At 40.9% G+C, this 12,524-nt stretch overlaps 1 protein-coding gene across 2 annotated transcripts in view; it reads right to left on the bottom strand.

Moving 5' to 3' along the window:
- LOC121520596 (low-density lipoprotein receptor-related protein 8-like) overlaps positions 1-12,524 on the bottom strand; it is a 168,389-nt gene that overhangs the window by 47,108 nt on the left and 108,757 nt on the right. For both annotated transcript variants that reach the window (XM_041804120.1, XM_041804121.1), the window contains exons 5-6: positions 11,364-11,744; positions 4,305-4,427 (exon numbers count right to left, since the gene is read on the bottom strand). In XM_041804120.1, the coding sequence (XP_041660054.1) occupies positions 4,305-4,427; positions 11,364-11,744 (504 nt within the window). The remainder of the gene's footprint in view (positions 1-4,304; positions 4,428-11,363; positions 11,745-12,524) is intronic.

Raw genomic sequence — 12,524 nt, 5'->3', positions numbered from 1 at the left:
ACTATCAACTGTATCTGGCAACATGGGGTGGATGTTAAAAAAATTAATCCAATAGAAGTCACTGTCACCCATGGACTCTTCTTTTGTTGTTGCCCCGTCCAGCTGTTCTGCAGTTGTCTGTCTCTTTCAGCTTACATCATATATACTGTATGTCTATAGTTTTAACTCACTATATTCTGCAACATTTCCTCATAATGTTGGAGTGAAGTTCCCCCTTTTTTTTTAAAAATGATTCTACTTCATTGTCTTTTCCTGTGCTGGCTTGTACTGTTGGCTACATTGCTCAACACTGCCCCCAGTGATTAGCAGTGGTATTGGAACATTTGGTCTGTATCCCTAACCTTGGAGAGAACAGACGAAATACATGCAGAGTATGGAGAAAAATCTCTGTGTGTATCCATAGGAGAGTTGGGTCACACTCTCCACAGTGTTTTTGCTTTGTGGCTTTGCTTTTCTGCCTCCAAAAATGGGGAGAAGGTTTGTTATTTCAATCACATAACAAACAGTAGATAAATTAAGGATAGGGGTTTTAATTAGCTCAATACATTTTTTTGGTGAAAATAAAATGCAAAATGTGTGCCTCCAGATATAGATTTGTGTCGGAAACTGCAGAAAAAGTTGGTGTTTATAAGTGTAAAATAGTACTTTTTACTTTACAATGTAAGTATCAAGTAAAGAAGTTATAAAAATGCTTTGATTTTGTCAGTTTGGCTTCAAAGATGAAATATTAATGTTGCAGGGTCCATTTGTTTATTATCATTTTGTCTAGCTATGAGATTTGGGACTTTTGAAAAGGAATTCTGGCTTAAGCCCCATAAGCCATCCCCTGACTCGGCCTATCCTTCTCAGTATTGATTCTCCTTAAATGAGCTGTATTAAGTTACAAGCACTGAAGACATGCTGCTGTTCCACCTATGAAGTCTTTCACTGGAACTTTGAAACATGTCATGAAGGGGCATGACGAATAAGAGCATTCTGAACAACAGCTGGCACAACAAAACAAAGCCACATATGATAAATCCATGTGTTTATTCTCTGAACTTGTTGGCAGCAGACATGCTTGATGAGCAGCCACAGGGAGCTGTAAGATGATGAATAAGTGGCAACCTGCTGTAGAAAACAAGCCTGCTATCTCTGCATAAATGCATAAAATCAGATTGTGGTGAAATTATATTTTTGATTGGTTTCTTTAAAATGACAGCCTGAATGTTGTAGCAGCGCTGTAAACAAATGCAGCCATTTGCTCCTCTGGTATTTATCTGACAGTGAAGCTTCTTTTATATCACTTTTTTTATTTACTTTTTGTATTTAAATGTCTTATTTTAGTTGAAACCTCCTGTGAGGAGTTTATGGACTCTGCAGTACACCTGGTGCAAAGCATTTTGCCGTGCCATACACGTTGGGCAGTGCGCTCATGTTTAAGGAGGAAATGAACTTGTGCTCCTGTTTGAGCCCATGTGTGTGTCTTAACAGGAGAGTAGTCAGGTGCAAAGCTGGAGGGTTCCTAGCTTAAGGACACTGGCAAAGGCAGCACCTTAGACTACTTCAAACTTGCTATGGGGCCTGATTTTGACCGTGTATGGTGCACTATTTAAAGGACATGGCCCACAGCGATCTGGCCCATCAGTCAAGATTTTGCTAACCTGAGGGTAGAATCCAGACACAGACCCACATGCAGAGCTTAAAAAGATTGGAATTAGTGGCTTATAGGTGCATCTGGGGAGAGAAATGAATCACACCAATGCTGTTCTAGGGTGCCCAAAATTCTAAAGTCTGTGGTGCAGTGTGATCCAGATATTTAGTTGTATTAGAAAGACAGACCTACATGACTAGGCTTATTCCAAACACACCGATAGTGTGTTGACTAATGTTTTATTTCAGTGCATCTGCTGATAAGTTCAAACAAAGTTGTTAATGGAACAAAGAGCAGAGAGACAGAAAACTTTTATTTCTGTCTCTGTTTGTTCTGAAGCTCTCCTGCAGAGCTGGAGCCAGAAATGTAAAATATCTGAGGCTTAGCCAACACAGGATCTGGGGACATGCTCCCCTGTATCTTTAAAAAGGGCAGCGATAAGCACAATTTTCAAGCTACTCTAAGTAAGACTTTAGATTTATGCCAACAAATCTATAAATCATTATGGCAGAAATGATGCAGTTTCTCCTGAAAAAGAAAGATTTGAAAACAAAACAAAATTGAGCGCCAACATAATTAAAAGTGTCTTGTTTCTAATTTTTTCCACTCTTTTTCTGTCTCAAGGTAAGGTGTTATCTTTCAGAACCATAACCTTTTACCAACCCAAAATATTTGGAGCCTTTCAGAAAAAAGATTTAAGCCTTAATCCTTGTAAACAACCTCCTCGCTCCACTGATGCTCTCCTACTTGCATCTAGTACATGCACAAACACATGTAGGAACGCTCACATTGCCTCACTTCTTTGCAAAAAGGAGCTGGATTGAAAACTCTCCAAAAAAGCAAACCAACAATCACAATGGACAGGTGATGTCTCGTCAAATTACAATTTGATGCTACACACAGGTTACAGAATACAGCCAAGGAGTCCAACAGAGAAAATAAAATAATCTGTTTTTACAGCCAACATTTATTTCATGTTGAGCTCATGCATTTAGTATAGATCCTGTCTGATCCTGTTGCTAGATTCTTAATGATCAGTGAAGTTATCCTTTTGTCCCTGATGTGTGTTCTGTGGGTTCAGTGACATAATGAAAGAAGAGAAGTGTAAAAAGCCAGCTGAAGTTCACACTATTAGAGAATAAAATCTGTCGTTAAATAACATTGTGCCTGGGTGCCAGTTCAGCTCAGTGAGTAGAGCAGGAGGCTACTCCTCAACACACTGGTTGTGAGATTGATTTCTGGTCTCAGTGCTGTTTGATACTCCCAATAACTCCTGTGTCTCTTCAGCTTTCCTGAAGGGCAAACCCCCCCTCCCAAAAAAGTTGTCTTTGAGAAAAAAATAACATAGCCCCAACCAGAATGTGCGCTCGACTCTTGCAGGGTATAAGAACTGAGGCTTTGATTGGTTTGATTCATGCCACTCCAAAAACACATCCATGCACACTTTATGGACAAAAATATTTGGCCACCTGACCATCACACCAATAGAGACTGTAATATATACGTATTTAAATACATGTACTTTCATGTGGAGCTGCCCCCCCTCTTGCAGTTACAGCAGCTTTTACTTTTCTTGGAAAGCTTTCCATAAGGTTTTGGAGTATTTTTTAGGAATGTGTGCCCATTCAGTCAGAAGATTACCTACGTGGTCCTTGATGGGGTTGAGGTCAAGGCTCTTTGTGGGCCAGTCAAGTTCTTCCACACCAAACTCATCAAACCATGTCTTTACAGTCCTAGCTTTGTGCATTGGAGCAGTCTTGTTGGGAAAGAAAAGAACTCTGCCTTCCCCAAACTGTTGTCTCAAAGTTGAAAGAATAGCATTTTCAAAAATGTCTTGGTATGCTGACTTATTAAGATTGGCCTTCGCTAAAGATAAGGGGCCTAGTCCAAACTCTGAAAAACCTCCCTATACTATTATCCCTCCTCAACAGACATTCATAGTTGGCACAATGCAGTCAGGCTGGTAACATTCCCTGGCATCCGCCAAACCCAGACTCGCCATTCTGACTGCCAAACAGAGAAGGGGGATGCGTCTCTGCTGCACATTTGCTTTACACCCCTACATCCAATGCTTGGTGTTCGACTTGTGTGATGTGAGGCTTGCATGCAACTGTTCAGCCATGGAAACCCAATGCATGAAGCTCCCGTTGCACAGTTTTTGTACTTACATTAAGGTCAGTGGAAGTTCAGAAGTCCTCAGCAATGGAATCAGATGCAAATGGCATGCTCACTGACATCAAAGTAACGCCCTGTTGATGGTTATGAAACAGGAATGATTGGTCTCCTAATGAGCCAAAGTACACTTCTGCCAGGGCCAAGGCAGTGTAAACACTCACAAGACAAACTGGATTTTGGGGGTCAAATATACTTGGGTATAGTGCAGCTTTTCTAGTATGAAGATGCTCTATAGGTCACTTGTTGAAAAGTCAACATAGAGGCAGTGCCTAACTAGGATATACTGATCACTGAGGTTACAGATTTGCACTCTTGCTTTAAAGTATTTCAAAAAGCCAAAAAAGGAGGAGACACAATGAACTGAATAAAAAAAAGCACAGGAAAAAAGCAGTCAGATTCAGACTGCTTCAGATTCACACAGACATTTGCATGAAAGAGGATGACAGCTAGAGAGGAGGAGCAGACTCAGGCAGACAGAGATGACAGGTGTACCCACCGTTCACACAGCCGGACTCATCACTGTGGTCAGGACAGTCGTGGACCTTGTTACACTGTTTGGTGCCGTGGATGCAGGAACCATCTCCACACTGGAACTCATCCGGACGACATGTCAGCAGCGCTGTAAGACACACCAACACAAACACACGTGTGATATTGGACATGTAAATCCCCTTTAATCCCATCAAAAGGAGCACAACATCCTGGGGTCAGAATCAACACGAAACCTCATGTTGCACCACACCCAATCAGTTTTTCGCAAGTTTGTCCTTTGACTGTCTAATAAGCTGAGCTCACAAGCTCTTAAAAAGAAAATCCTTCACAGAAGCAAGCACCGAATCACAGCGGTGATGCAACAACACACAGTAGTGTAATTCGATTCATTCACAGCCTTTGTAAGGTGCTGTGTGGGACAGAGACAGTCAACCTGAGGGCGTGTGATGAATGATTTTCAATATAGTAACGCAAAGATGGAGGCTGCAAGAAGCAACGCCAAATTTCATTAATATCCCGATCACAGACAAGCTTTTCATCAACGCAGCCCACTGTGCTCATATAACTCGTCTCTAAACCACAATAAAAAGCAATATATATGACTGAGGGGGATATGATTTACTGTTATCACAAGATGAGAAGAGTAAGGGGGATGTGACGGGAACAGGGATGCTGTAACCTCAAGTCACATACATGCACAATTTACAAGCACAAAAAACAGAGAGAGTACTACATACAGTGTTCATAGATGCATGTATTCATAAGATAAGAAAAGCAGCAATGCTGTTAATGTACTGTTGGACCCAGCAGCATCAGTCTTCAATTTATAGGGCAAAAACATACTCACTATTTATGCAGATCAATTCAATTTGTTGCCCTTGGGTTGACCAAGGCTGTTTAAGAATTTAAACCCAGCACTAAACAGAGAGTTATATCATTCAAAGGGTTTATTTGAACCATTTAGAACAACAAGATGTGGGCAGAATTTCTACAATAAAGCGGGCCATTTATCAGTCAATGCCTAATTCAGTCAATTACAGTTTTTTGATAGAGCATCACACACTTTGGTTTAATTTCGTTCACCACGTTTTGCCAAGTAATGAAGCAAACGTGTGAAGCTTTCCATCAGTTCCTTTCTTCAATGTAATTTGTACATTTGTAAATTTTAGCTGTTTTTCAATGTAATAGCATTAAGGCAACTTAGGATGGTAGAGTCCATAGTAAACCAATGAGATAATAAGACTTCACATCGTTCAAAGCAATAGCACAAGAACATCTGCCACTTTCATGAGCACTGGGTTCATATTCTAATTTGACAAGCTACAGTTTTGACATGTGCATAAGCTCATAGCTTTTATGCATGTATACCGAAGATAAATCCTTTCATCCTTTCACCCTGATGTTATCTAGGGGAAGATTTCTGTTGGTCCACAGCACATTTTGAGTTGTCAAGACAACAGGACAACCTTAGTCTCCAGCCCTGCTTTTAGGAACCAAAATATACATCAAGATATTAAAAGTCCTAACTTTTAAGGAATGGTTGCCGCAAATGACTGACAACACAGATTTTGGTGCTTCATTTCGGTCCCCCCCCAACATTTACTTTACGTTTTTGTATATCTCCGATGCAACATGAGTATATGACTTCAGTTTGAGCTGCTTCCATGATAAGGTTAGACTTGTTTGCCTTACCTATATGGTCTTTTGGCATCTTACCCATAACTTCAACATAAACCAGCTATGTGCTCTGCAGCGCCACGGTTTTGCTCTGACCGAAGGCAAGCAACCATGCACACTGGAAGTGTGTCTATAGTGCAGCAGTACAGTTATGCTCTGGTCAGCTTGAGACAGAGAGGGCAGAGATCACAGGGGAACTGCAAGTTTATGCAGGAATAGTTCATCAACAGTGGATTATTTTGCAAATTTGGGGTTGATTTGCCATTATTTTCAACATGATTCCATGATTTTATCTCTTTCTCCATGAGTAAGTACATTATACATGTTATATGTTTATGTTTGCTACAAAAGATGTGTGGTTTTACATAAAATTGAGTGGTTTTCCAATCTAAAAGTTTAGTTTTCTTGTGAATGGTGCCATTGTAGTACTTTGACCCACTGACCTCCCATTGACCTTTTGCTCATGCTGCAGGATAAGACATTATATTGACATAGTGATGATTCATGACTAGGAGTCAATGCATTGTGTTGTATTTTAAATTGTGCCTAAATACTTTGATCCTTTTTCTGATTATTTGGATTGATCTGCTCTATGTTGATTGATGCGGTTTGGCAGCAGTCAGCGCCGAAAATAGACCTGCAGTGTATCTCCAATGAAGTGGAGTACAGCGGCACTTTAGGGACTTGCTGGAGCCAGACTGAAGCGTGGGCAGTGGAACTGCTCCGATTGACTTGACCTGCAGTATGATTCCCTGGCAGATCGTGGTGCAGTCGTTGTATGTGGAAACTGGAGGTTATTAAGTTATTTCTCTGGATCTTTTACAATACCAAGACAGCTTTTATTGACCAACTGACTTTTTACCACACTTTTTTTCTCTTTAAAGTATTTATTCATTCACCGTTTATGCACAACGTCATTTAGAAAGTACTGATTGGGCACCAACGTCAGAAAAAGACAAGTAGTATCCAATCCTAGTATGTGTATCAGAGCTGAACAATATGTCATTTTACACCCATGATTTCTATTAACATGCATTATAGCCAAAAAAAGGAAATGCAAAGTTAGTCACGTGTCCTGAAGCACATCTCGCAACTACTTTTGTGTTTTTGCATGAAAACCATAACCAGGATCTGCCTTGGTTTCATGACTAACCTACCTAACTAAATTCTGCTCTAAATCACTATCAGCGGTCAGAGGACTGGGCATGAAGAGTCAGTATCTCCTGCAGGTGCGTTCAAGCTACAGGGGACGCTGTTGACGTCATAGATACACTTACACTGATGCTGGAGGCAGACACTAAACGTGCCAGGCTGAGCGTTCATTCAATCAAAAATGACACTCATGGGGTTGGTCTGGTAGGCCAAACTAACTTTGGATGTGGTTAAAAATGGCTGATGAAATTTAACTGACAGTAACAAGATTATTCTTGTTCTTTCCTTCCTCTTCTCCTCCTTTATGTGTCAGGTCTGCTATCAGAGGGCTACACAGTGTGATATTAGAAATCTTAAAGGACTTAAAGACCCATTTTTATATAATTGTTGATTTAAATCGAATTAAAATACATAAAAAGCACTATGTTGAAAAATCCAACCCTTTTGAATTTTCTTCAGCCCTAACGTGATTATTGTGAAGGCAGATACTCTGGACAGACTTGACATTCTACCTTCTACAGTCTCTTTGAACCCTGGGTTTCTGTTTTCTTATAAAACATCAATCTCTTGTAAGAGCTGCATATATGACACTGTGGAGAGCGAAAGCAAGGGTTGGTATGATGTGAACACCGCACATCTTGATAATGAATAGAGGGACTATCTGAGCTTCACACATGGGCTTAGTGAGACAGGAGCTCCAGGGCTCTCTCATCCATGACCAACTAATAGGAAAACCTGTTTTATCTCAAGGCCCCATCTTCACACAGTGTTTATCAACACAAACACATTCTTCACCAGACACATTAAGAGGAAAAAACCCACCGTACACCAGCTCCCAACGGAGAGAAAATGTGCTAAATGACAAAGTAACACCCCAAAGAGGAAGAAATATATTTCTGTTGTGATCTCTTCTTTCTAGTACTCAGCCATTGAAACACACAAATATGTACAGAGGCTGACCCTCAGTTTGATTAATCCTAAATGTGCTGGAATTTGATTAATTCTGAAGCTGACTTAGAAATTTTAAAAAACAGTTTTTTCGATTCTTGTGGTAATATATGAAAACTTGTCTGACAAACTTAAGTACGAGATCACAAAAAGCAACACATCATGCCGTTATCTGAATAAATATAAAAACAGATGAGAAACAAAGTCATAGACATCTATCAGGCTGGACAGGGTTAAAAAGCAATGTCTAAGGCATTGTGACTCAATTTAACCAATGTGAGAGCCATTATCCACAACTGGAGGGAACTTGGAACAGTGGCAAACCTTCCAAGGAGTGACTGTCCAATCAAAATCTCTCCACTGCACTGACAACACATTCAGGAGGTCACAAAAGAACTCAGGACAACATTTGAAGACCTGTAGGCCTCACTTGACTCAGTTAAGGTCAGTGTTCATGATTTAATAAGAAAGAGACTGGGCAGAAATGGCATACATGGGAGAGTTCCAAGGCCAGAACCGCTGATGACCAAAAAGGGCACAAAGGCTCGTCTCGCATTTGCCCCAAAACATATTGATGATCCTCAAGACTTTTGAGAAAATATTCTGGGGACTGGTGAGACAAAAGTTGAACATTTTGGTATAAAATGAACACAAAAACTTGATGCTACTGATGTTACCATGAATTCTGATCATTAACAGAAAATCCTGAAGAAGGATGCTCAGCCATCAATTTGTGACCTCAAGCTCAAGTACACTTGGGTTATGCAATACGACAATGAATGATCCAAAACACACTAACAAGTCCACCTATGGATGAAACAGCATTTTTTAGACATGCAAAAATCCAATCCTGGAGTGTTTTTTCAGCAACAAACTTCACAGGCATGTTTTGGGGACTTCTGAGACCATTATAAACTTGTCTTAAAATGGTAAAATATGTCCTCTTTAAACAATTCTGCAAAGAAGAGTGGGCCAAAAATCCTCCACAGCGATGTGAAAGACTTATTGTCAGTGATTACAAACGCTTGCTTGCAGCTGTTGCTGTCAAGGGTGGCACAACCAGTTAGAAGGAGTAGGGGGCCATTACTTGTTTACATAGAGCCAGATAGGTTTGGATTGCTTTTTCCCTAAATAAATGAAATCATTATTTAAAACTGGCATTTTTTATCATGCTACAATAAAACAGATTCTGTGCTTTGTTTCTGTTAACATGGATTAAATATTTTTCATTAATTTGTTGAAAAATGGACAACCACAGTGCTAATTAGCATGTGCATTTAAGAGAAAATTTTGTCATCCAAGAGTTGATGGTGCTATTGAGCCATCTTGCATTCACATGAGAAAATACGATTTTGCACTCTTCCTCTGTGGTTAAGGCATTATTATTCTAGAATTACCAGAAAATGTTTCATATTTTTCCTCTGTTTTCTGCGTAAAAATGAGTTTTTCTTAGTTTGTGACATAACTTTTTTGCAATTATGAGATAGTGGTCTCATTTACTCAGAAAAACAGAGATGAAGAGACACAGGAGAAGAGCTTTGTTATATCTAGTCAAAGCTGTATCACATGTGTAAAGACCAGAGTGCCCATTAAACTGGTAAAAGTGTCCCTACACCAGCTCTTCTTTTGAGTATTCTGAGCTCGAGCAGCATTAGAGCATGCTCTTTGCAGTAGTGAGAGGAAATGTTGATGGCTTATCTCAACAATAAGATGGAAAATAGGAGCAAACTGCACAGAGCAGAAGGACTTGTGGTTGTGCTTGATTATCATCTGCTCAATAGGCTTTGTGAATTGGACTTGAAGCTATTAGCTGGCACAATCCATTTTTAGTAAACCCCCACTGAGATCATAAACTAATTGAGAAAATGATGTACTGTATATGGCTCTGAATAGAAATTCACATCTATGCTCCACTCTGGTGATAGCTGAGGACAGAAGCATTAACCATGAAAAATTTGCCAGATCTTCTCTTCCAATTCTAAACAGCTTATTCTGCCATTATCCTTCATCGTCTGCCCCGTTTGTTGGTGTCGGGGACACATGCACCTGAACATGTGGAGGAACGTTATGTTCATTGATGACTCCAGGTTCTGCCTGAGGCAGTCAGATCACAGGGTCAAAGTGTGGAGAAGACGCGGAGAACGCTGTGCTGATTCCTACGCTAATAGAGTGAGATCTTTTGGTGGAGGCAGTGTCATGGTGTGTTTCCCTCACAGGAAAAACAAGGCGTATCATCATTGGAAGCAATCTCAATGCAGAAATATATAGAGATGAGATTCTGCAACCAGTGGTAATCCCATATATCCACAGTGTGGAACAGAACCCCATCTTCCAAAATGACAACGTTCACCCCAGAGTGGGGTTTATCAGAGACTACCTCCAGAATTTGGGAATGGAGAGGATGGAATGGCCTGTCAGCAGTCCTGACCTTAACCCCATTGAACACATTTGGGATTGGGTGTGCTGTTCAAGCCAGACTGACCAACACAACCACGTTGGCTGACTTGCGACAAACTCTGGTTAAAGAAAGGGATGCCATCACACAGTAGTGTGTGACCAGGCTGGTGACCAGCATGAGGGGTAGGTGCCAGGCAGTCATGGCGGTGTATGGTTCTTCCACACCCTACTGAGGCTCCTGTTTGTTAAATGAATAAATTGTTAAATTGCCAGTACGACTTGTGTCTTTAGTCCGTAATCATCCAATCCACCTAACAACATCAAACAAGAGTCAATGACAGAATAAGCTGTTTGGCATTGGCAGAGAAGATTTGGTAAATTTTTCATGAGTGCAACCCACATACTCAGCTCTGCTGCTCATCCCAGAAATGCATGTTCCTTGCAAATGTGGTGCCATTTAAAAGGGAAATAAACAGGCTTTCCAACTATGTAAGATGTGTTCCCGAAAGCAAATGAATAAGCTTTCTGTCTTCAGTCTTAGGGGGGCTTTTGCACAGTCGATCTTAATGTAGAGTCCAAAAGCACCTCAAAAAGCTTCTTAGATCGAGTGGGTATAGACGAGAGAAAAATGGGACTAAGCTCATTCAGATATCTATGAAGACATATGCATCCTTCTTTATTCTACTGACACTATTCTTCAGCCCAGCTACATAATCCATATGTTTAGAGACCCTTTCAGACAGAGCTTTCTTATCCTGCAACAATATAATCTGAAAAGACAGGCTTTTGACAGGCAGCCTTGATATGATAGAGAACAACAGAAAGAAGAAAATGGAAAAGAGTGAGGGGGCAAGGCGCAGAGATATACAAAAAAGAAAGAGAAACTCACGGCAATCAAACTCGTCAGATTTGTCCTTGCAGTCCGGATCTCCGTCACACTTCCAAGTCAGCCGCACACACTCCCCGTTTGCACATCGGAACTCCGTGTCGGTGCAGTTTGCCCTACGGTACGGGACTCCGTCTCCTCCGCAGCGTTCTGGACCCTCGTCTGAGCTGTCGGAGCAGTCAGGGTCTCCATCGCAGCTCCACATGAGCGGCACGCACTCGGAGGTGTTACAGCGGAGCTGGTTGGGCCCACAGGTAAGAGGGGAGGTACATTTGAGCTCGTCGCTGCCGTCTCCGCAGTCGTCGTCTCCGTCGCACACGTAGACTTGGGCCAAACACTTGCGGTTGCCACACATGAACTCACCAGTGGGGCAGGCTTTGGCATCTAAAAGAAGAAGAGAGAAAAATATGATCATTGCAAAAAAGCAATTTCACATTTACACATCAATACAAATGCATGCGAGTGTTTGTTTTTTTTATGTGCGTGGTATAGAAGACAAAGCTTGGCTATGTCTGTAGGTAGATTTATATGAGAAAAAGTCAGAGCAGAGGCGGAAACTTCTCAGCTTAAATTAGCTTCAAATATAGGGGCACATACGGTGAGAGTGATAGAGTTTCTCATGAGGGCTGGAAGTCAATGTTGGTACCCTAAATGGGGTAGGGATGGAGAGGAAAGAGCAGAGGAGATGATGGTGGTTTTCACAAGAGGACGGTGAGAGGTTTTCCCTCCTGGAGAGTGAGTGATAAAAGAGCTCCTACCATCATCAGCTGCTCCTTCTCCACTCTCTGTGAACTACCTGTATCACAGTATTTCCTCCACTCTCAGAAGCTCTCCCTCAATCTGCTGTGTTTGATTTTCTTGCCGTCTCCCTGGCTTAGTTTTGTTTAATCCAGAAAGAGGAGACATTCTGTGACATATATGAAAACGACCCCATATGCTCAGTTTGAAGTTTGAAGCGAACACCTGAAGCACATCTGGGGGTTCAAAATGAAATTTATCTGACTTTAACTCTAGAAAAACAACTGTGTAAATTCAATCCAAAGATATAAAGCAAAATCAATATAACTATGATTTCCCTTAAGCTTTCCTCCTTTATCTGAAATCAGTAAATAAACATTAAAGGGTATATCATATTCCTTTTAACACAGCCTCCTGTGGTCTTCA

This window comes from Cheilinus undulatus, linkage group 13 (genome assembly GCF_018320785.1).
Source record: "Cheilinus undulatus linkage group 13, ASM1832078v1, whole genome shotgun sequence".
Lineage (NCBI taxonomy): Eukaryota > Metazoa > Chordata > Actinopteri > Labriformes > Labridae > Cheilinus > Cheilinus undulatus.
Note: the sequence above shows the minus strand (reverse complement) of the source record. Positions and strands in the feature narration are given on the sequence as shown.